This window comes from Parasteatoda tepidariorum, chromosome 9 (assembly GCF_043381705.1).
Source record: "Parasteatoda tepidariorum isolate YZ-2023 chromosome 9, CAS_Ptep_4.0, whole genome shotgun sequence".
Taxonomy (NCBI): Eukaryota; Metazoa; Arthropoda; class Arachnida; order Araneae; family Theridiidae; genus Parasteatoda; species Parasteatoda tepidariorum.
Genome location: NC_092212.1, coordinates 1,527,032 through 1,553,883, shown reverse-complemented (window position 1 = coordinate 1,553,883; position 26,852 = coordinate 1,527,032). Strand labels below are relative to the sequence as shown.

The 26,852-nt window shown below is 31.9% G+C and overlaps 1 protein-coding gene across 1 annotated transcript in view; it reads left to right on the top strand.

The window, feature by feature from the left end:
* The window catches only part of LOC107437802 (aminopeptidase N), a 135,248-nt gene that overhangs the window by 45,711 nt on the left and 62,685 nt on the right, over positions 1 to 26,852 (top strand). The window contains exon 2 of the mRNA XM_043045904.2: positions 26,495 to 26,650. Within this exon, the coding sequence (XP_042901838.1) occupies positions 26,495 to 26,650 (156 nt within the window). The remainder of the gene's footprint in view (positions 1 to 26,494; positions 26,651 to 26,852) is intronic.

The following is a 26,852-nucleotide window of genomic DNA, read 5'->3' as shown; positions in this document are numbered from 1 at the left end:
AAACATAACAATTTAATAGAAATAAAAAGATACGTAGAAGGATATAGCAGTTAGCATTATTGACATGTCTCGTGAGAGCTGCCTTCTCGCAGTGGTCTCCGGAATGCATGTGACTAAGAATTAGATTGTTCTATGGTATAAAGTAAGAGTTAATTATAAATTCGGGAGTTTCCCTTCGGGACTTCCCCTTCTGGTCTGGCTGGCGCCTCTCAATGTCAAGAGGATGATGCAACTTCCTTTAATATTACAAGATGGTGGATGACGCAATGTTCGAAGTTGTTACACTATGGTATTGAAACCTACATATATATATTTTAAATTACGCATTTGAGTTACGCAGTTGAATTTTTCCGCTCACTACTCGCGCCGATTCCGTCGTAAATATCTATAGTGTTTTGATAATATTTTTGCCAATTATTGTTGCGATTTTTGTTACTTTCCTCTTAAAGGAATTAGTAACATTTCTCAATTATGTTTCGATTTTCAGGACGTAAATTATTTCCTTTTTTTTTATTTTATTACAGCTGAGTTTAAATTATTTAGTTTTCTAGAAAATCGGTCGAGACTTTTTCAGAGATGGCTTTTTTTTCTTCTTTTTTTTGCAGCTTTCTAGGCAATCTCTTCGTATTCAGTTCCCTAAACAATAGATTGGTTTTAAAAAATCTAAATTTTTAAAATACCATTATTATAAATTTATAAAATCCATGACAGCCTTGTAAAAAGAGCTGTGTACTTGTAAATCCTTTTTAGAAAGATTTTTTAAAAAAAAATCTGTATGTAGGCAACAAAAACATTTGTATGTAAAGTTATGTAGACAAATGTACATAACATTACGAATTTATTTGGATTTATTATTATTTTTTTAAAAACTTACAATTCTCATAAGAGGTGTTTGATAGACGGAATCTAATGTTGAGTTCGTTTTCTCAACTACGCATTTTTAACTGTGTCCTAGATAAATAAGTTTACAATGAACAACTGCTTCTTTACAGGGTCTGTTTCAAAAGATATTTCAACTATGGCCACAATGGGCATTTGATTATTATTTTTCAAAAACTGTCTCCCAATGAGGTGACCCGAGTTCGAATTCCAACAACGATGACGGGTCGATACGAATTCCGTAGCCGGCTCGCACCGACCACAGTGCTGATGTAAAATATCCTCAGCCGTGGTAGATGGATCATGGGTTAGAGTCCCTTGCAGTCAGGCTCACCGTGGTAGGTTTTCCTCTCCATGTTATACAAATGCGGGTTAGTTCCACCAAAAAGTGCTCCATGGAGTATCCATACTTGATCCAGGAGTTCCCTTGTCTTCTGAGTTGGGTTCAAAATGACAAGGCTATGGAGTTGAACATTGTTAGTCGTCAAAATTGGGTCGGCGGTTCAACGACGGTTATGAAAATGAAATAAAATAAATAATTACTTTATAAATTAATATTTTATGTTATTCTGAAAATGGCTGAATTTCTCACTTGTTTCTTAAAATGCAACTTTATTTTAGAAATGAACCTTTTAATGTTTACCCTATTTTGAGACAGTTTCAAAAGAAATGTTTACATTATGAATAGCAACTGTTTTTTAATGGTTTAAAATTTTTAGAAAAATGCCAGTGCTAAAAATGCTACAACTGGTACTTTTTTTTTCAGTTAAGTCATCCAATGTTAAGGAATTATTATTAAGAGTCCTTTCATCTTCCCGACCGAAGGGAAATTTAATCATTTAATTTTCACAATGATGGATATTTATTCTATTTGGCACTCTATTTCGAGGCAATCAGAATTTTTTCTGGCAAAATTTTGTCAATACAATTCCGCAATTTTTGAAACTTATTTAAGTAGTTGACAGTTATTTAGTTTTTATAAATTCCTTTATTTTTAAGCAATTAACATGAAAGGAAATTTTTTAGCTTCACCTTGATTTAAGCTGCAATAAGATTAGATTTTTTAAAAAAATCTAAAAATTCATAAAGTTTTAAATGACTTACTCAAAATCACACATTTTATTATTTTAAAGTTATGAGGGAAAAAATTTAAAAATTATCAAGCGCCCTTTCCCCAAAGCTGTCCCTTTAAATTCTGCTTTCTATAAATGTCAAAGAATATACAAGAAGTCTAGCTTCCACTGATACCCCTGTGTATAAAGGAAAAAATAACATTTAAGGGAACAACACCCTCTTCTTCTAACCAATACTGGAATAGGGAAAGGGTTGACGAAGAAAAGTTCTCTTTTAACTACCATTGGTTTGTTCTGTATTTTTACACTATTATAAACAGTACTGTACTATTAAGTAGGATATTTCTTTGCGAACATATCATCCTTGTTAATTAAATCTGCTTACGCATTTTGACATAGAAAGAATAAAATGGCGGGCGTATCCAACCCTGTAAGAACTCCCGGTTTACAGGCTCCTGACTGCCTCTTATGCGCAAGAACTGGTCCCTTAGTTCAAATGACGCTCTGCTAAATCTCAGCATGTTACTCACCCTGTGCGTTGTTTTTGTGATATAGCAGTTACGTATTGGAAGAGTTCTTCTATATGTTTTAGCAGTGTGCTGTCTAATAATGTTCCATCATCAAAAGTTTATGGCCGGGATAGCCTGGTTGGCAGGGCGCTGGACTCACGTTTGTTGTGGAAGTTCGAGGCCGAAGACTCCTCGTGTAGTAAAAGGTGGCTGGTGCCTATTAAATCTATCGGGTCACAAAGTCCACCATGTTCCCATAACAAATCAGTACCTCTGGGGATACTGAATTGTAGATGGATCGTTCTCTGGTTCAGGTCAAAATGACGATCTGTGGACGAACGAATTCTTGGCCATAGATGGCGCCACTGGAAAACAAGAACAATTGCACCCCCTCTGCCTAATGGCCGACGACAACAGCAACAGCATCTAAAGTTCAAAAAAATATCGAGTGAGCACTAATTAAAAATTTAAACTAGAATCCAAGATGGCGTGGTTAGAGGCCTCTCAAGGGAAGATTCTTCGTCTTATTATAATTGTAAAGGATTACCTGTGGTTGATGGAAAATATTTGTTTTTACAAAGAATAAGTTATTTATGTACGATTGAAAACGTGCATTGTGACCCATTCATTCAACAAAGCCGATGAGCCGATTGCTATTCTGAAAAGAAATTTTCAGTCTCGTTACTTTGTCTACAAATTATAGACTTAACAAATCTTGCATTAAAACAAATGGTTTCTGATTGCCTTTAAAAGTATTTTAACAATCATAAAAGATAAAATGAATCTCGTTAATCGTAATCAGAAATTCATAATGTTGTTCTGATGAATTATGTCATACAAAAACTTTTTGTGACTGCCTACGTCACCTTGGAGTTTAGGTAACATTTTTGATTTGCGTTTTCCTGGTATTTTTCTATTCTTAACGAACTTTTATCTACACAGTTAAAAAAAATGGAAAACAAAAGGGTCACTCTTTTAGATTGAAAAAATAACTCTTGTTCATTTCTCAAATTTTTATTCAAATTTTTTAAAATCTTTAGAGCAATAAAAAGTAGGCGAAGTCTGGTTTTGAATCAGATATTTTAAAACTGCAGATTGGATTTTCATTTAAAAAAAAAACTGATTTGGATGATCTTTATCAATTATTTAGAGCCGCGATGATTCAAGGGATAGAGCGTTCGCCTACCAATGAGGCAAACCGAGTTCGAATCCCAGTGATGACTGCAGTCGATACGAATCTGGATCCGGCTTGCACCGACCACAGTGCTGACGTGGAATAACCTCAGCGGTAGACGGATCATGTGTTAGAGTCAATTTGTCGTCAAGTTAACCGTGGGAGATTCTCGTGGTCTTCCTCTCCATGTAACGCAAATGCAGGTTAGTTCTATCAAAAAGTCATCCACGAAGGCAAATTTCTCTCAATACATGATTACAATAGTCGATCCCAATACTTGAGTTCTCTTGTCTTCTGGATTGGGTTCAAAATGAACAGGCTACGGAATTGAACATTAGTAGTCGTAAACCCCAAAAATTTGGATCGACTGTTCAGGTTTTTATTTCTGGAAAGGTAAGAGAAGAAGCTAGTCACAACTAATACTGAAACAATGACGAAATTGCACGTGTTGATCGAAGAAGCCGACTAACAGGTGCAGACTAAGAATTTCGAAGCGACGGAAATTGAAGCGGTGACCTTAAAGAGAGAAAGAGTGAAAATTGCAAAATCTGTTCGGTGACCATATGTCACAGTTTCCAGTTTTGATAAGGGACTACTTAGTAAAGGCTTTATGGAACACCCTGTATGAAAAATTATTAAGAATCAATGCATCACTCTCAATATTTACATAGTTTTACGATGAGGCGTTTCTAGTCAGTTTTTGAGATATTGAAAAAATTAGAACACCAAGGCATTATACTTTCACAAATCAATGTCTTGTCAAAACACTTGCGACATGGAGAGCAAAGATGGGTGATAAACAGCTATGAATAAACTGTCATGAACTTGAAACAGATATAAAAAGGGCATATTCACTAGAGAAAGTGTTCTTCCATAAAACAGCATGTCTTTTAAGAACAAGTCTTAACAATGTTTTTCAAAGTTCTTACGCCAAAGAAAGTAAAATAAAAAAATTTAAAAAAAACTAGAAAATGACAAATAAATAAAGAGCCTTCTTCTTGGGGTAAATCTATGATTTTAAACTATATGCACCATCTTGCCGTAAGAATTATCTGAACGAAAAATAGCTTAAATATTTAAAAAATGGTTAAATTTTTAAAAAGACGACAATTCTATTTTTTTTACTTCAAATTCTTATAAGCCTAGATAATGGAACAGTAGATTAATTTTTTAATCATCAAAAAACTCGATCATGAACACTTCTCATTTTTACAAAACTGTATCTTTTTTTTTTCTATCAATTTTTTGCGCCATTTTCAAAATTAGTATCGAAGAATCGCTAAAGATATGAAAAATTTCCCGGAGGAGTCATAAATAATTGTTGCAAACTCACAATAGCATATTATTTTCAAAAGAGCAGTATTTCGTCTGACTTCGAAAAACATGTTGGCGGTTATGGAACAAAATTCTTGATGTTTTATTATCGAAGACTAACATACTTCATACACTCCTGACTTATTTATAGGGTATGTATGTGTGAGGCAAATGGTCGCGTGAAAAGTATTTATTCCTCGAATTTTCCTTCATGTTTCTGGTTGTGAATAGAGGAACAATGGGACTTTAATGACATCATTCACACTTGAACTCATTTTTCTTGCTGAAAGGGTAAATGACACTTTTAAAGCATCACCAAATAAGGATTTTTTATTTTTTTGTACAAATAGGGTACCATTTATTTTACTAGCATAAAGAAACTTTTGATCAAATTTTGTTCTCGATTCCAACTGCGGTTTGTTAAAAGTTAGGCCCGGTAGATCAAAAGAGATCTTTGATTTTCATGAATTGTTTTTAAACAAGTACTTATAATTATAGGCCTACGGAGGTGCCAACTATTACGATTTCGTAGTCATGATGACGTTACGGTCTTACGGTTGAGTGATAAAATGATGGTTTTTGAGAATTTCCCTGATAATCTGTTTCTAAGTTTTCTTTTCCTTAACTACCAAGAATGGTGAAATGTAACTCATCTACGGTAATATTTTTTCTATTCCTTAAATAATTCTAATGCAGTGAAACCTCCAGGGAAGACCACTAGGTTATTGACGGCCACTTTTGGGAGGCAGGGAATTTTTTCCATAAACTTTGTGTTGAAGAAAACCTTTAGAGGAAACCCTTAAAACCACCGACTGGGCAAACATCTGAACCCAACGAGCGGAAAAGGTCAAATAAGGAAACTCGAAGAAATATCAGAATAAAAATTTAACAAAGCGAATAAGTAGATTAAAATCTATTCGAAATGGAGACTGTTATTGAGAGAGTTCTTTTTGACGATAACAACCTCATGTTGCAGTCAGAGAGAACTAAAGATGATGATTTATTTTTAGAGTTGAAAGTTAAACTGGAAAAAAAAAGTTATTTTAGAAAAAACAAGCCTCTTAAACAAACAAACCCCTTCTCATCTTTTAATGCTGACACATTTTTATGATAAAAAATAAAATGCAAGCTTAAACAAAAAACATAATTGTTTATTTATTCAAAATAACTTTATCATTCATAATGGGTAAATTTGCTTTCACACACTGACTAAAATTTAATTAGCTTGCGAAAAATCCTTTACCTTTGGTAACAATTTTTAAGTGAATGGAGGTGACCTCTAAGGATGACCCATCAACGACTGTGGAAGTTGTTGCTCACGAGAGGTTTCACTGTAACAATAAATGAGACACAAAAAAATAAATAATTAAAAAAGCAAAGAGCTCCCCCCCCTTTCAACAAGCTATTCTGAAACCCCATCTTCTCTCTTAATAGAAAATTCAAATCGGAAATGCTGTGAGTAAAAATTCTTAGATGGTTCAAATGTAGGATGTTAAAAAAGGATGTTCTAATGTAACCAAAACCTAGTACATTGATTACAAGTAATTCATTTCATTTTTCTAATAAAGTAAACAGTTGCACAAGTTTTATATCTAAATATTAAATTTTTATTGAATAGTACGCATTTTATATACCTCTTATAGAATTAAGTCGTATATATGTTACCATGAATGACCTAAATCAAGAGAATGTCGACTTTCACCGGTGAATGTCAACCATCACGTAGTCGTTTTAGTGAATGTACGAAATATTTGTTATATCCGATTTGATATTAATTTATTCGTTGATATTATTATGTTTTAATATCTGCTGAGTATGGATTAGGAGAAACATCAGAGTTCGGAGTACCGGTTAAATGCATACTAAGCAGTGGCCTTAAAATACATCAGTGTAGGGTATACCGGGCAAATGTTTATAGGGCACTTAAGTAGACCTAGTATATATTACCGAAGTGACTGTGATTGCCAACATTCACCGGTGGGAAGTCAGCAACCACCCATTTCTGTCATTCTCACAATAACATCTTAAAATTCTGCAATTTTAATTTCCTTACAGCTAGCTGTAGCTATTTCTGTGTTGTTGTACTTTTGTTTACCCATAGATAGTTTGCAAAGTTAGCACCTATCGTCTCTATCACTTGCCAACAACAGTTTTTGGATAGTTTCGCTCCTCTATATTTACCACAATTGATGTCATTTAGTATGTCGATTACACTCACAACTGGTCTTTTCACATGACAGAAAACTTTAAGTCCTAAATTTTTGAAAAAAGGTGACAGTTAAAATCTTAAAATAAAAATCGAATTTTTTCTTTTTTTGAAAAAAATAGACTGAACTGAAGTACAGAATATTTCTTTTTTTTTCTTTTAAAAATTAATATAGATTAGGAAAATGTATCTCAATTATAAAATAGGGACATTCAACGAATACTTGGTAGGTACCGGATATTAAAATGGATCACAAAACCTTAAACAAAATGCCTTCCTGCTTGTTGGACAATCAATACATAAAAATGTATTATTTGTCTCCGATGACTATTTATGCTCTCTCGTAAGCCTTACATGATGAATTTGAAGAAAGTTTCACATTTGGATTACGAAAAAAAGACAATAAAATGAAATAAAACAGAATCCCTTATAGCAAAGCTCTGCAATTTTGTGATCAATGGCTTGATGGTGATAATGTTATTTGAAATGCACAAAGGCTGCTTTTATTTCCCAGGTATGCTGGTACCCATCGATCTGATGGGCTTCAAACCGCCACTGGGGATCAGACCCCAGATGTCCCCAGATGCTCTAATTTAGAAGCAGCAATTGCGGTTTATTTTTGAAAATTAAATTTTTTTCATTAGAATTTTACAGTGTCGAGTATAATCTTGTATCTATTTACAATTTAGAAACTTCTTGAAAAAGTTTTTTGCAATAACCGGACCCTATTTGCACAAATTCATAAAAGCGGACCCTGGCTGAAAGAATGTGAGTCATTTTTTCATAATTTCACTAAAACCGGACCTTTCACAAAATGTCTGGACAGATCCCTGACTGTTTTTCGGTTCGATATTCAAACATTCATTCTACTTTATTTACGTTGCATCATTTATTTGTTAGTTTCAATATAATCTATGTTATAAAATCATTTACGAACGTTAGGGCGAAATTAACAATCGCCACAGAACAACTAATTATTAAAAGAAATCGCGATTAAAAATTGCCTGCGAAACACATTCATTTTTTTTAAAATCGAAAATGTACTCATGCTCATTTTATTATTATTATTTGTTTTAAATAAATATGGAACTATTATGAATATTTTATAATAGTTATTCTGAAAACTATTACTTTATTTTACGCTTGCTTCCTTCTTTCTTTATTATCATTATTAATTTCTTCATTTTAAAAATAAAATGTGTAATGTTTTACATATTTTGAGAAATATTTCAAACGAAATGCCTTACATTATTAATATCAACAGTTTATTGTTTAAAATGTTGAATGTTTGAAAAAGAAGTCACGTGGTGTTAAAAAGTGGTGACTGTTAAAAATGCAAACTTTTCTAATTTTTCCCTATTTAACAGTGTTTGATAGAATTCGACTCCGGCAAGGCAAGGGATCCATCTTAAACTAAAATAATAATTTTTATATTAAATGGTCAGCTTTTTTAATTTTGTTTTCAAGGAAATGACGTGATGTTCAATGGATGAAAAATTCTTTATAAAAGTGGTTCCCAAATTTTATTTATTTATGTATTTATTTTTTTTCTTCTGTGGAATCTTAAATGATTAGCCTTCTTTTGAAGGAGACTTAATGAATAAATTTCATCGGCATTTCTGAATACATTAAATAACGAAAGACTCATTATTTTGAAAATGAACTAAATTCAAGTGTGGTGGCTCAGGGGAATAGAGATGAACTGATCCAGTGTTAGTTCCGTCAGAAAGACATAATTTCTCCCTATATCCAGGAGTTCCCTTGTCTTCTGGATTGGGTTCAAAATGACAGAGTTGAACACTTGTAGTCGTAAACTCAAAAGTGGATCGGCTGTTCAACGACAGTTATGAAATAAAATAAAATCTGCTGTGCGTGTTTTGTTATTAAAATAAAATTCAATAAAAACATCGAAAATACGTTAGTTTCAAAAATGTATGAGTCTTAAATTGCTTTCTTGATGACGTAGTACGCATAAATTCTTACGACTCAATATTAAGACTCAGTTTTTAATTTTTTTTTTCTAGCGCGAGTCATATTCCCCCTTCATCCAAATAACGCAGTTGTCATTTCTATTTGAATATCATTAAAACTCTCACTCCCCCCCTCCCCTCACCTCCTTTGATATTTTTAACGTTTCGTTTTGTTTACGTTTCTCTGTTCCTCTTCTCTAAAAATAAACCTTTTTTCAAACGACAAAATATACTTTTTTTTTCTTTCTTCTTCTTCTTTCCTCAGACATGAAAACTTTTCTGTGTGAGGTTGACAAACTTTTTGAGAAAGGAGCAGAAATTTTGAGTTAATTTTCATTGTATTTTATTTCTAATCCATGTTTTGAACAGGCGAGAAATTGAACGCGCTCATTTTATCTTTTCAGTTCGAAAATTTTAGTTGTTAAAATAATTTTTTTCATTCATTTGAATAGCCGAACTTTTAATGGCGTGACTGGAGAAACGTGGATGCTTTTGAGTTAAAGTTTATGAAAAGGTTTGGAATTGAAACAAAATTATTGATTTTTTTGAAGAAAAACGCAGTTAATTCAGTTTATTCGAATCAGTGATTTAAATGTTGATTATCATAGTTACAAAATACTGATTTTATATAATTCCTTTGATCATTTTTGTTTTTAATTCGTTTACTTTAATCTGATAGTTCAAATAATGAGAGCTGACTCTTTTTTTCAAAAATTTCATTCCATAAATTTAGTTTAACTAAATGATTAAGATAAGAAGTCTATTTTCGAACTGGCAATTTCCATCCAACAGTTTGAAAAAATTTCAGATAATAATTTTAAGGGATTCTAAAGGGTTTTTCCTAAAAAGAATTTTCAAATTTGTAAATGTTTCTTCTTCCTTTCTTTCTTTTTTTTTGAAAATTGTTTATTTTATGTGTTGTTTATTCTGAGAGATTTGACACAAAATATAAGATAATACACAATACTAATAAATTTTGAGTATTTGACTTTTTTAAAATTCAATTTTTCACGAACTCTCTTCAACTGAATTCGCTCAAATTTTATATTTTGTCTTGTAAAATTACATTTTTTAAAATGATGTAAGGAATTGCATGCCTTACAATTCCAAAAGTTTTTCAATTATTATGAAATAAAATAATAAAAAATAATAAATATTTACTAAATGTTATTTTTTTTATAAAATCATCTTTGTATAAAGGAATTTTATAATTTTTGCAAATATTTTTAAATTGGCTTAAATTTTACAAGATATAATGAAATACAAAAAAAAAAAAAAAAAAAAAAAAAAAAAAAAAAAAAAAANAAAAAAAAAAAAAATCAAAAAAAAAAAAAAAAAAAGTAAAATTATCGTAAAGGGGTCCAAACTTTGGATCTCTCTCTTGACCTTTTTATTGTGACTCTATTTCCCCAGATTGCAGCACCCTTATTTTTGGGGGGTCAGAAGTCTGAATACATCGAAAAAAAAAAGGCATGTTTGTCACGTTTATGTGGTTGATTTTATTGCTTAAAATATCGTCTGCACTAATTAATTATTATATTTTGAGATCACCCTCCACGAATCATTAAGATACGTGTTCTAGAACGCGAAGATGTCATCATTACAAGTTATTCAGATTTGTTCTTTTTTACTTTTTGCTCGCGAGCTGTTCTCTATGCACTGTGCATTAATGCTTTCTCAATGAAATCGAAACCATCCACCTATACTAGGATTCAGAGAAAATAAATAAGCGTTGCTCTTTTGATTCAAATAGCATTCTTTTTCTCCAAGGGTTACCGATGAGTTAGAAAACATAAATTCTGAGTAGAAATATCACTTCATTGAGGTCGCGCAAGAAAAAAGTTCTTGTGTGTGGAAAGAGAAAGTGTGTGACTGCTGCGTGTCGGGATCATTAGGTTCGTTGACTTAGTTTTGTGGAATTTCTCTTCCTCTCCACCCCCCCCCATCACGTTTCAGCATAATCTGGGCTTTAAAATGACGAAAGAGGAAGAACAGAATAGGCAAATATGAATCGTTTGCTGAAAATGTCAAGTGTAAATATGGATACATAGGACTCTATTTGACGTAATCTCATTTGAATTGACACAACTGTTCCATTGTATTCTCGTGCCGAGTCAATAATAATCCTTATAGGAGAGTTCAACTTCCGAGATGATGATTAGTCAACAAAAGCATCAGACTGTGTTCAACTATAGATATCGAGCTTCCCAAAATGATTCTAAAGACAGACAATTCGAAAAATCAGTTGAAAAGAAAAACAGAAGGATATCGAAATAAACAATTCGTTGCACTCTACCGACCTTTTCAAATTTAGTTCGTCAACAAACGGCACTGCTAACGGCGATATATTATAAAATAATGTTTTCGAAATCGTTTTCATTTGTAAAACAATTTCTTTTATTTCTGAAAAAACTGCCCTGGAAGAAAATAGGCTTCTTCGAAACCAAGTGGAAGAAATTGAAGAAATTCTTTCTTGAAAAGAATTGTCAAATGTTAAAACAATTAATAATTGCAATCTACTCGTAGTCTAAATAATGGCATTGATTTTCAAGATATTACGTTAGTAATTTGAAATTTTTTATTAGTTTACATGCAATTCTGTGTTTTTTTTTAATTTTGATGCACACACTCTCAAAAGCGTAGTTAAGTTCACAAAATTTGTAACTAATAGTGAAGATGGAATGACCATCAGGAGCTCGTAATTATGGTTTTAGAGGCCCTGGGCAATACATGAAGGCATTTTATCATAATTAATATAAATCATGTTCTGTTTAACAAAGTACGTATTGAACATTGGATTTTTTTTTATTTCGATCAGATTTTTAAAAAAAATTGTTTTTGCTTTTAACAATCAAAATAAAAACATGGATGAATTGCAAAGACAGAGAACCAATGTGTCGAATGAAAAGTGAATTAATTTAGAACAGATGAATTAATTTAGAAAAGTGAATTAATTTGAACAGTCTTTATTTAAAAATAAATATTTAATAAGTTTTAAAGTTGCTTGTATTTAAATGAATGTGTTTATAATTAAATGCTTATAATTAAAATATACATATTGGTGATAAAATAGCAATTTAATGCTACAATGCGTACATTAAAATATGACAATAATATGAAAGGAATAATGGAAAATTATAATTTGAAAGTTACATTGTTATCTACGTTTAAGCTTTTAAAAAAGAATGAGATCTTATTTCTGAATTTATTAACTTATTTCTCGATTCTATGAATAACACATTGAGATTTGATATCGATGGTTTATTATCACAGCCTTAAATATAACATATTAGTTAATGGAGCGTGCTGTATAAAAATATTTGTTAGATAAATCTGTGATTCAAGTGATTTAAATCAATGATTTTTAAATCATTTCAACCTTGTTTTTTATTTTTCTTGACATTTTCCGCAGTAGTTCTTATGGATTGCCCTCCACACACTCTCACAAATCGGCAACAGTTGAAATTAATTCATTTCTATGACATGAACTTTGACAAAAAGCTCAGTGTTGTTAATTTTAAAATTACATTCTTCATATATTCAGCATTCACTGAAATGAAATTCACATTTGGAAATGTGGATTATACTGACAGATATCCAAGGAATAGTAAAAATATATCCATGCTTTTACAATCGGCGTTGAACAGTGGACCCAATTTTCGGGTTTTATGACTCCTAATGTTACGTAGCCTTGTTATTTTGAACCCAATCCAGAAGACAAGGGAACTCCTGGATCAAGTATTGGGGGAAATGTTGTAATTCTGCCATTTTGATGCAATTAACCCGCATTTGCGTTACATGCAGAGGAAAACCAAGAGAACCTCCCACGGTTAGCCTGACGGCAAAGGGACTCTAGCCCATGATCCGTCTACCACTGAGGATATTTCACGTCAGCACTGTGGCCGGTGCAAGCTTGATGCTGATTCGTATCGACCAGCCATTGCTGGGTTTCGAACTCGGTTCGCCTCATTGGTAGGCGAACGCTTTATCCCCTGAGCAATAGTGGCTCGATATCCATGATTTAACAAATGTGAAGTAAAACTTGTCATGAAACTATTAATCAGTCGGGTATTTTTGGCTGCCCTAAATTTCATCGCAAGCCCAGCTCACCCATCGCTAAGCACGGCCCTCTGATTTTCCTACGATATCAAAGACGTATCAAAACTAAAAGAGCATTGAAATAGCGGATGGGTGGACGGGTGGGGGGTTCGTTTTCATTCGCCACATGTTAAAACCTATTCCCATAATTTTTGACATATTTGTTTCAAAAACTATAAATATTTAACTAAACAATGTGGGAGTTTTATTCAAAAAATCAATCGTTCTTTTAATTGACTATAAGTTTATCAGCAAAGGTCTGAACAAACTCATGTTGGACTCAAAATACCGATATTCGGGATACGTTTCTTAAGTCTACTTTTTATAACAAATGCTGACAACTAATGAAATATTTCTTCTCGTGAATTTGTTTCTTGATGTACGCATGTTCTAAAAATGAAAGCTAAATTATCGTTTTCACGCAAGAGCTGTTGTTGAGAAAAGTTATCAGAGAAATGTAATTCTGTGTTCTGAATTTCGGTTATTTTAATTTTAATTGAAAAGCTCGAATGCTTTAATTTAAAAGCTATTAAAATACCTATGGAACTTTGTATAAACACGTAACCTTTTCATAATTCATTCATCTTGTTTAAAAAAAAATCTTTAGCTTAGAATTTTGCTACATTTTTTTCCTTGACATATTTAACGTAAATATTTTCACATAAACATTCGAAATCAGATTATAGAATTGATACCAATGAATTTTTGATCATAGAAAAGATATTTAAGAAAAATGATTGCTGATTAAAATCTTCTCCGTAACGATGTGTACATTTTTGGAAACCACTGGCCTCCTGTGTCGAAAATAAGTAAATAACCTTTAGTAAATAACCTCCAGTGTCGAATTTATTTTATAATTTCATTTGATTTCTTTACCTTGAGTCAATAAAATTGGTGGAGTTTAGCACAGTGCAATCGCTTCTGACACTTGTTCTTACAGTCTCACGAACATTAGATGTAATTAACCATATCGATAACTTTATTTCATTAGTTTTGAAAAAAAAACTAAACTTGCTTATATATGAAATTGACAATGGTATATGAGCGATAGAGGCAATTTTTGGATTACAATTGTAGGCACAATGAAAGGTTCCTCTTTGATGGTTGATAAATGGCCTTTTTTTCCATTAACTGCGTTTTTTTTCTTCTTTCGTTATGACTATTCCTTTGGAGTGGATGATTTGAAATTAATATTTTAAATGATATCACCTGCGCTTTACTCTCCTTGGGCGAAAATTTTTAAATTATTTAAAAAAAAAAAGAAAAGTTGAGACCGTTTTCTTTTCATTCCATAATACAGAATCGATTAAGATGAAATTTGAACTAATGAAATGGTTATGGAATTTCTTTTCGATCACAATATTTCCCTCTTCAAAGCATTTTCAGTCATGTTATTAATTTCTTTCTTTCTTCATCGACCTTGTTTCGTTCGTACTGAATAAACGAATTAAACTGCTTGCGGCGGAACGCATTCAACCTATTAACTCACTTCACTTCGATGTGAATAAGTTATCGTTTGCCACTTAAATGGGACATGGAATGAAAAGTGAATTAGCTTTACTTGTAATAAAGTTAGATGTTATTAATTTTTCTTTCGAACTTTTATCGAATTTTGCAAAAGTTAATGGATTGAGCTTACAAGAAACTGCTATACTTTTTCATGTTTTTTATATTCTTCTTAATTTCATCGAATTTAATTACGTTAATGTTTTTCAAATCTCCTTTGTAAAAAAAAAAAAAAAGTTATGATGACACTTGAAAATAAAAGTTTCTCAAGTCAGTTATCAAGATTTTGATGACATCGCATTTTTATATAATAATGAATAGGATTTCGATTGATTTTGTATAAGTAATATTTTTTCTTTCTTTTCATGCAGATTGTGTCAATGAATTCCTACCAATCCATTCCTGTTTTTCATTCATAATTGTTTTTTTTCCTCTTTAAAACAGGAACGTTATTCATTACTATTGAAAATTTTGAACTGAGTTTCAGTTAGTTCATAATATTCAACAATTTTAAATATTCTAAACTTATCAACCGTTATGCAATTACTAAACAGTAAATAAGTTAATTTATTTATGTTGCAAAGAGGGTGGTGGGATAGCCTGGTTGGTAGGGTGTTGGACTATGTCCAAGAGGTCCTGAGTTCGATCCTCGCTGACCAAAGACTCTCCGTGTAGTAAACAGTGACGGGTGCATGTTAAATTTGTCGGTACATAAAGTCATCCATTTTCCCATAGCAAGTCATACCTCTGGGGGTACTAAATTGGAGATGGATACTGATCTCTCTGGTTACGATCTGTGGATGAATGAATGGGTTAATCCTGTAAACTTGTAGTAGCGTGTCTGTGGCTGAAAGTGATATTCTTGGGATAGATGGTGCCACAGAAAAACGAGAAACGCGCTCTCTGCCTTAAAATCGCTCCATTTCTTTCAGCAGGCTTTGCAAGTGGCATTAGAAACAACAGCATGCTGCTGTGTAGAACTGCGTCCAGTCAGCATATGCCATTAAAATGATGAATGCTATATCGTATTCATTTTTAGTTATTAGAAATTAACTTTTCGCTTAATGACTCACTAGATGAAAACCCATTATTTGTACGGGATGAAAAAAATAAATCAATATTGGACAAAACCATGCACAAAACAAAGTTATATACTTATACAGTCAACAAAATCGAGTTCCTTTTCTTTGTTATTATTTGCTGCTCTTCAGATGACTTTACGTTATCGTAATGTTACTGTGAGTGACAGAAATGGGCGGTTGTTGACTTCCACCTGTGAATGTTGACAATCACATACTAGTCGCTTTGGTAAATGTCCGAAATATATACTGGGTCTAAATTAAGTGCCACTGCCCGGTATGTCCTACATCGATGTTTTTTTTTAAAAGTCAAGTGTTCAGTAAGCATTTAACCGGTACTCTGAACACTGATGTTTCTCCTAATCTATACTCAGCAGATATTAAAATATCGAATAAATATAATAATAAATTAATATCAAATCGGATATAACAAATATTTCTGACATTCACCAAAGTGATTGTTGACATTCACCTATGAAAGTCGACATTCTCTTGATCTCGGTCTTTCACGGTAAATGAGCAAAACACGTTTCTTAAAAGTTCGTCCCATCAAAAATATTCAGCAGGGCTCGAAAAAACTCAGAAATTTTACCCGTCCCCGAGGGCGGCTTGTCCTTTAATGTACCCGTCCTCCTTTGAAACTAACCCGTACCTTCTATATAAATAAAAATATAATTTTCTCTTATTTATTACTAGTATTTATATAAATTGCACAATGAATAAGTAGTTACTAGGATTACATTATACAGTAATAGAAGAAATACTAGGTTATTAATAGTAAAACCCAGTATTTCTTTTATGAAATAATTTATTTCCTTTATGAAATAATTCAAATGACAAAGGTCAAGTTATCTGGAATGTCAATTTATCCGAGGTACTGCGTTTTTTTAAATGAATCAAATATGACGTTTGTCAGTTCCACAATCAAGTCAATAATTTACAGAGGTTTCTACAAAGAAATATGAAAGGGGTTTACCATTTAGGTAGATGTTCATAATTGGGTTTAACGTTTCTTGTTTAGGACCAGTACGTAATGTGTTCTTTTTTGTAAGTTCATTGCTGAAAAGCCCCTTTCCACCGCTGCAGTACTCCCACAATGAGAAAACATCAATTTCACCACGCGTAGTATGTTTCTGTATTTCTAGATTAGAGGGTCATTTTAGAAGTGAGGCGTTGGACTCTTGTAAGATAACAAAAATTGAAAATNCCCCTCTTGCCTTAATGTCATATGAAGTCAATAATTTACAGAGGTTTCTACACAGAAATATGAAAGGGGTTTGCCATTTAGGTAGATGTTCATAATTGCGTTTAACGCTTCTTGTTTAAGACCAGTACGTAATGTGTTCTTTTTTGTAAGTTCATTGCTGAAAAGCCCCTTTCAACCGCTGCAGTACTCCCACAATGAGAAAACATCAATTTCACCACGCGTAGTATGTTGCTGTATTTCTAGATTAGAGGATCATTTTAAAAGTGAGGCGTTGGCCTCTTGTAAGATAACAAAAATTGAAAATGTATCACGAACATTAACGGGAAAATGGCCGTCCGCGTGGACGTCGGATTCGAGAAATTTGTTATCCGCTGGGAATTTTTGACCGCCGAGGACGGGCTTTTTTTCGAGCCCTGATGTTCAGTATCATTTGGCATAATGCTGCTGCTCGAGTCTTTGACAGTCGAAATTTACCATCGATTTTCTGTGATAGTTATCGTTTTAAACAGCCCTAAAAACCCTAGTTTTTATGTTAAAACTGTACAATATTGATGTAATTTTAATAGATACGAACTATACCAGCACAATACTTTGTGTATTTGATAGATATTAAGGCTACACCCATAATACCAGTATTGCCTATAACCAAAATTAATAAAGCATCATTGACGACATGGCGATGTTTTACGTTTCTCCTATACGAATTCGTACCTTTTCTCCCTTCATTTTTCTTTATTATACTTTGCTTTTTTTATTTCATTAATTTTTTTATTTTTTTTCATTTATTACCGAAATTAATCATCTTTAGCGTCAAAAATAGTATGGCGACTATTTTACCACAATTTCTCCATTATTTCTCCCTTTTAGTACATTACTATTACTTTTCGTTTCAATTAGTACAGCTTAGTTAAAAATCATCCTCAGTGGTAGATGGGTTAGTCCCATTACCTTCAGGCTAACCGTGGGAGGTTCTCGCTGTCTTCCTCTCCATGTAACGCAAATGCGGGTTAGTTCCATCACAAAGTTCTTCACGGAGGCAAATTTCTCCCAATACTTGATCCAGGAGTTCCCTCGTCTTCTGAATTGGGTTTAAAATGACAAGGCTACTGAGTGGAACATTGTCTGTCATTAACCCAAAAACTAGATCGGCTGTTCGACGACGGTTGTAAAATATAATAATATTAGTTCAGATTCCTTAAATTTGTTAGGCATAATTTTATTTTATTTTATAACCAGTGCTGAACATTTTAATTTTGAATCCAACCTAGAAGACAAGATGATCAAGCATTGAGACAAACTAGGCTTCCTGAAGAACTTTTTAAAGGAACAAAGCTGAGGATATTTTACGTTGGCACTGCGGTTGGTGCAAGCTGATAACAGCCTTCAACGTGTAGGAGGTGGGCACAGGGCTCTAAGAATTTGTTGCTTATTAACAAAAATGTCTGGTAACTAGTGAAAATATAAACATCTGCTTCGTTTCGCGTTTTTTTCCCTTCAATATTTTTAATTTTATCAATACATCCATGCATAAAAATTAAATATTTACATTTGTTCTTCTGTTAAATGTTAAATACTTATATTATGTTCTGTTAAATACTTATAGCAATTTTTTTTTAAAAAGAAATATCAAAATAATAAAAGTCTGTGTATTTGAAGTATTATGTTTCTTGCAATTAAATAAGAATATTATCTGAGAATTTGTGGTTATGCATATTTAGATTCAATATGGTTTTATTTATGCATAAATTAAGAAGCAATTTCGTCAAAACTTCCGATTCCACGGGTCTCAAAAAAAGAAAATTCTGAAATCATGATTGACTTGCACAAATATAATGCGATTGCTTGGATAAAAACAATTCGTATTATTTTAATGAAATAAATGGAAGGAACGCATTGTTTCATTTTTTTTTTTTAATACTAAATGATTGCTTCTCGGAAATTTCAAATGGCGCATCTTCTTTTGACGGTCTCGATTTCATCGTAAATCATCAATGTAGTTATTCAGAAATATTTTTTTATAGATTACTACACGGTTTTTTGAAATCCCCGATATTTTTTTATGAATATTATAACAACATATGTGCGTAATTTTTAAAATCCCATCATTTTTCAAACGAAACTGTCGCGTCTCATTTATCTTCATTCTTGCGTATGAGTATACTTTTTTCACCACATTCGTTCGATTTTGCTCCTATTTCACCATAAATCCAGATGGTTTTTCCGCAATTGTTACACTTTTTTTTTTTAATATTCTTTTCAAGTACGTTTAATTATAGGTGATTTTCGTACTCGAATAATAATTTTTGTCACAGGCAAGCGATTTGCCCCGATTTCGTCATATTCCGACATTTTTTTCATAGTTTTTTGGACAATGATAGCCATAGATTTCTAAATTTTGAAAAATTCGATATTTTTAAAATGGAATTGTTGCGTGAATTTCTATTACTATTATTATTGAATCTCGAATCGCATAAATAATTGATTACCTTTCGATTTTCACCCGATTTTGATCCGAATTCATTGTTAATTCATGCACTTTTCTATCGCAGATCCGCAGTTATTATTAGTATGGATTTCTACGTGATTTTTTGAGTTCCAATTTTTTATCATTATATTCTTATAAAACGCGGAATCAGACATCTGAGGAATACGCAAGAGTTCGAAAATAATATAAAATAGGATTTTTTTACTGATGTTTGTTAAAAATAGGGTTGAAAACGAAAAAAAAAACTCGTTCGAGCTTAGTTCTTAGACCTATTTTTTATTTCTAACTATATATAAAAATCTAATGATAGTGTCGCAGTTCTTCATTGTTGACGGTGCATTTTTATTGGCCGGAAAATCACGTGGAAGGATTCAGTTTTCCCATCACATTCATTTTCATATTGGTTTGGTTGTCATTAGCATAAAATTGATATGAGTCATAAATATATTGTTTACCAATAAATATTTTTGTACCCCTCATTTAAAGGTATTTACCTGCACTATTATTATTAATTTTTAAAGTTGTTTGTTTTCTAAATGAAGAGTTTAAGAGGATTGTTATTATTAAAATAACGTAATTCTACGTTGCATTTTAAGATAAAGTTATTTAAATCGGTGTCTGATCTTTTATTAACCGTTTTACAATTGTTATTCTTTGGCGCAGATTACATCAGTACACTAAAGATGTATTACGATTAAAGATATTCGTTAAATGACTTTCAGCTTCATGCACAAAGTGATGAATGGAAAAATGTTAATTCAAAAAGTGATTACTTAGAAAAATGATTTATGTTCACTTTGTGACTTCATAAGGAAAGTATTTGGAAGTGGATGCACAAGTGTTCTTTTTAGTACATGTATTTTTAATTGAATAATTTCAACTCCTTCAGGCCAAGAAACAGCAATTATTGCGAAGCAATCATTGGAATCGGTGAGGATCAGGGTGCTTAGCTCCCTACTTAATATCATGAACGCTAAAATAGAAATATATACATATATATATTTCTATTTTAGTTATAATTTTGAGTTATTTTTATTGCTTAAGTTGATTATTCTAATGCACCGCAGTTTACATGTCATAAAATTTGCTTTAAAAAACATCCATGCTTTATACGTAAAGATTTGTAACTTAATAAGGAAAAAGATAACAAACTTGTAAAAAATAATGCCTGCAATAATCTTCCTTATCACCACTTTACAGATAACAACGTAAAACATCACCACACTATACTCAGATTTTTATCACCTCTTTATGGACAACAACTATAAAGTTCTTCACTCACTTGAGATCATAAAACTTCTTTTTTTTTTATTAGATTTAATGATGGCTGTAGCTGAGGAATTTTTTTGTAGCTGAGGAGTTAAAATTGATAAACTAGATTATTTTGTTGAAGTTTTCTGGAAAATCTTTAAAAGTAACAAAAATAATCACAAAATTAAAATTGCTTTTAAAAAAGTACATATTTAACTGAAATTGAGTTCATACTTTTGAAGTTTTGTAAATAATAATAAAATAGATGACTGTTTGTATTTTGAAGTATTTTTAATAGGAGATTAAGTCCCCTGTCAGCTGTCGCTCACCTACCCAGATGATTACTTCGCAATAATTGTTGGTTTCTTGGCAGAAGACAGTTTTTTCTACTAAAGTTAAAATTATTCACTTATAACATCTGTGTATACTAAAAGGAATTCAGTTTGCTTACGCTTGTGCCTCCACCTCCAAATATTATTATCTACTAGTAATATAAATATTTACATCTATTGGTAAACAGATGTAATCACTTTTTAAAGTAACATTTGTAAAGTGATTACATTATGTTGTTGAAACAAATTTGATGAATTCACAACCGTAATTTCATATTTTCGGTTATCGAACGGGCGTATATATTAAGTATTATTTTTGCTTGCATCTCATTCTACAAAAAGCTGATCGTTAAGTTCTAAATCATTTAACAGAGCTCTTTAACTGTAATTTATAACAGTGAATTAATGTTATTTGCACAAAAATAATAATTGTAAAATGGTTAATGAAATTAGACCACCTTTCTAAATAACTTTATCTTAAACTATAGAGCAGAATTACATTATAATAATAGTAATACTAAAACAACAATTCTCTCAGTTTTAAACTCTTGAATTAAAAGCGCAATAATAGCAGTACAGGAAAAAAACTTTAAATTAGGGATACAAAAATATTTATCGAAAAACAATACTTTTATGCTGACGACAGCAATACAATATAGAAATGAGTGAGGAACAAGTTTAACAGGTTTACTTCAAGTTTAACAAGTAATAATTATCGAAATAAATATCGAATGTGGTTTATTTTTATTCTATCAAACCACTCTTTTGTATATTTCTCTTCACACTTTCGTAATTTTAAAGTTCTTATATCTTTTCAACACTCAAAACTGTGACGGAATTCTTTGATAGAGAGAGTTAAAGGAAGAAAATCTGCTTCAAATTAGTATTTGATTACAAACAAAGAAATAAACGTTTTTATTTTATCAGCTTTAAAGAGTATTTTAATCAGTTTTCAGGGTCGTTCGTTGTAAATGTGGGGGCAAGAGAGCCACTTGCCCAAAACCTTGCTTACATAGGACTCTAAGGAGGCCTTTTTTGCAGATATATTCTAAAAAGATATTTTTTTAATTCATTACAACAACAAAAAATTTCGATTGTTTTTTTTTAAAAAATAATTCTTGGCATTGAAAAAACTTCATTTATTCTTTCAATCCTATTTGATTATAACTGTGACATACGAAGGTATCCACATGTTTAGAGTCACAGTCAAGAAAACAATTCAGAGAAAATAGAACATAGTTTTTTAAGGNTCACTTTGTGACGTCATAAGGAAAGTATTTGGAAGTGGATGCACAAGTGTTCTTTTTAGTACATGTATTTTTAACTGAATAATTTCAACTCCTTCAGGCCAAGAAACAGCAATTATTGCGAAGCAATCATTGGAATCGGTGAGGATCGGGGTGCTTAGCTCCCTACTTAATATCATGAACGCTAAAATAGAAATATATACATATATATATTTCTATTTTAGTTATAATTTTGAGTTATTTTTATTGCTTAAGTTGATTATTCTAATGCACCGCAGTTTACATGTCATAAAATTTGCTTTAAAAAACATCCATGCTTTATGCGTAAAGATTTGTAACTTAATAAGGAAAAAGATAACAAACTTGTAAAAAATAATGCCTGCAATAATCTTCCTTATCACCACTTTACAGATAACAACGTAAAACATCACCACACTATACTCAGATTTTTATCACCTCTTTATGGACAACAACTATAAAGTTCTTCACTCACTTGAGATCATAAAACTTCTTTTTTTTTTATTAGATTTAATGATGGCTGTAGCTGAGGAATTTTTTTGTAGCTGAGGAGTTAAAATTGATAAACTAGATTATTTTGTTGAAGTTTTCTGGAAAATCTTTAAAAATAACAAAAATAATCACAAAATTAAAATTGCTTTTAAAAAAGTACATATTTAACTGAAATTGAGTTCATATTTTTGAAGTTTTGTAAATAATAATAAAATAGATTACTGTTTGTATTTTGAAGTATTTTTAATAGGAGATTAAGTACCCTGTTCGCTGCCGCTCACCTACCCCGATGATTGCTTCGCAATAATTGTTGGTTTCTTGGCAGAAGACAGTTGTTTGTCTACTAAAGTTAAAATTATTCACTTATAACATCTGTGTATACTAAAAGGAATTCAGTTTGCTTACGCTTGTGCCTCCAACTCCAAATATCATTATCTATTAGAGATATATAATTATTTACATCTATTGGTAAACAGAAGTAATCACTTTTTAAAGTAACATTTGTAAAGTTATAACATTATGTTGTTATTACATTATGTTGTTGAAACAAATTTGATGAATTCACAACCGTAATTTCATATTTTCGCTTACCCAACGGGTGGATATATTAAATACTATATTTGCTCTGCATCTCATTGTGCATAAAGCTGATCGTTACGTTCTAAATCATTGAACAAATCTTTTTAACTGTAATTTATAACAGTATATTAATGTTATTTGCACGAAAATAATAATTGTAAAATTTTTAATGAAATTAGACCACCTTTCTAAATAACTTTTTCTTAAAATATAGAGTAGAATTACATTATAATAATAGTAATACTAAAACAACAATTCTCTCAGTTTTATACTCTTGAATTAAAAGCGCAATAATAGCAGTACAGGAAAAAAACTTTAAATAAGATATACAAAAATATTTATCGAAAAACAATACCTTTATGCTGACGACAGCCATAACAATATGGAAATGAATGAGGAACAAGTTTAACAGGTTTACTTCAAGTTTAACAGGTAATAATTATCAAAAAAAATATCGAATGTGATTTATTTTTATTCTATCAAACCACTCTTTTGTATATTTCTCTTCACACTTTCGTAATTTTAAAGTTCTTATATCTTTTTAACACTCAAAACTGTGACGGAATTCTTTGATAGAGATAGTTAAAGGAAGAAAGGCTGCATCAAATTAGTATTTGATTACAAACAAAGAAATAAACTTTTTATTTTATCATCTTTAAATAGTATTTTAATCAGTTTTCAGGGTCGTTCGTTGTAAATGTGGGGGCAAGAGAGCCATTTGCTCAAAACCTTGCTTACATAGGACTCTAAGGAAGCCTTTTTTGCAGATATATTCTAAAAAGAAATTTTTTTAATTCATTACAACAACAAAAAATTTCAATTGTTTGTTTTAAAAAATAATTCTTAACATTGAATTAACTTCATTTCTCCTTTCAATCCTTTTTGATTATAACTGAGGCGTGACATGCGAAGGTATCCACATGTTTAGAGTCACAGTCAAGAATACCATTCAGAGAAAATAAAACATACGAGGGTTGTTTTTTAAGCGAGGGCAGTTTTGTTGTATACACTGATAGGTGACGCGTGCCATTTCTGTCGTAGTCCGGCATTCCTTTTTTTTTTATAACCGTCGTTGAACAGCCGACCCAATTTCATGGGTTTACGAATATTAATGTTCAACTCCGTAGCTCCGTCCTTGTAATTTTGAATCCAATCCGGAAGACAAGGAAAATCCTGGATCGAGTATCGGGAGAAATTTGCCTTCGTGGAGGACTTTTTTGGTGGAACTAACCCGCATTTGCGTTACGTGGAAAGTACAACCACGAGAACCTCCCACGGTTTGCCTGACGGCAAAGGGACTCTAACCCATGATCCGTCTACCACTGAGGATATTTGACGTCAGGACTGTGGTCGGTGCAAGCCGGGTGCGGAATTCGTATAGACTGGGATTCGTCTGGCATTCCTTGGGAACAACTGAACTCAGTTGCAGCTGTGTGGGTAAACTGTACGGTCAGTTCTGCGTCTTAAAAATGTTCAAATTTAACAAATAGCCCGCCACGCACGAGATGCTGTCAGTGATGCGCTTTTAGTCTGCAAAAAAACCTGTTTGCTGCATACATTCATTGGCCGATATGTGAAGTAGCAAAATTTCCTGCCATGCCGACAGGGAATTTTGTTACTCTATGACAATGACCCTCTCAGCAGCTCAGATTTATTGGACTGCTTTGGTGGGAAGTTTTGGAACATCCCTCAATGCAGCCCAGACCATGCGCAGAGTGATTTCATCTTTTCTGATATTTCAAACATCATTTTGGCGTCAACCACTACAACAATGACGAATACGTGTAAACGACCGTGATCTCTCGGTTAACGGAGCAAGTTTTTATGAAGAGGGTGGGTATTCTAAATCTAGTTGTTAAGGTATGATTTGTGTTTAAACACACTTGGCAACTATTCTGCAGAAGAAAAAAAGAGACGTATGCGGAATCTAAATAAAAATTTGCTTCTTGAAAATTTTTTTTCGTTTAGTTTTTATTTTCAAACGTCCCTTACTTAGAAAACAACCCTCATATTCAAAGATTTCAAATGAGTATTTCAACGGAGCATATGAACTCAAATTCTGCACTCCTAAAGGTTTCAAGCTTGTTATATTCTTAGGAGAATCAAAAGATAGTTTAAAATTTGAAGAGAAAAAAAATTGAAGAAGAAATTAGACTATTATTATGATATTCATTCTTAGGAATAATTTTAACACAGCCTTATTTTCACAATTTAGAAAAAAATCAAATTTTCCTAGTGACCTTCGCCTAAAAAAACTATTTAAAAGACGACGACTCCGGTTATTTCAACCCTTTAACGTTTTTTTTCTTAAATGGGGAAAAAAATAATGTCCTTTATCTTTCCTGAGTTCTCCTTCCTCCTCTATTTCTAATTTTCTTATGAATAAATGAATGCCTACTTTATGTTAGGGTGATATTTTTTTTTAATAAATAAAAAGTGTATTACGTATCCACAATTTAAAAAAATATTTATGCTGCTGTGAATGACCGAAATAGTTGAATGCTGACAATCACTTCGGTAAATATCCGAAATGTATACTAGGTCTAGTGAAGTGTCATTGTCCAGTATACATTTACCCGGTATGCCTTCAAGATCAAGTTCCCCTGATGCATTTAACCGGTACTCCGAACACTGATGTTTCTCCTAATCTATCCTCAGCATATATTAAAATATCGAATAAATATCAACGAATAAATTAATATCAAATTGGATTTAACAAATATTTCGGACATTCAGCGAAGCGACTATGTGAATGTTGACATTCACCGCTGAAATTCGACATTCTCTTGATTTCGGTTTTTCGGTAACATATATATTCTTTTCGTTAGCCTTTAACGAAACTTAAAACGGTTTTTTAACAGTAGAAACATTGGATTTTACTTTAATTTAAAATACAGATAGGAAATAAAATGAACAAATATTTTAAGTCTTCTTTCTATTCCGGGTCATTCTGAGTGAAAAATGATATCTAACGTTTCAAACTAATCTGATGAGGAAAACTTTTTAATAACATTTTCAGTAAATATTGAACAACTACAATTTGATTCATGAAATGTTTAATATTTCTTCCAACAGGTGGTTGGCAACAACACAATTCCAACCCACTGATGCTCGCCGGGCATTTCCCTGCTTTGATGAACCCGGGTTAAAGGCCACCTTCAACATCACCCTCATCAGACCCTCCCACCTTACCAGTATCTCAAATATGCCACGGTACAAAACTGAAGAAAGGTGACATAATATTTTTTATTTTATTATATAACTGGACGACTCATTTTTAGGTTTTCAATTATCAATGTTCAAATCCATCGATCTTATTGAACCCGACCCAGAAGACAAAAGAAGCTATGTATTAAGCATTGAAGCAATGCTGGCCTACCTGGAAGACTTTTCAATGTAACTAGCCCGTCATTACGTTAAATAGAGAGAAAAT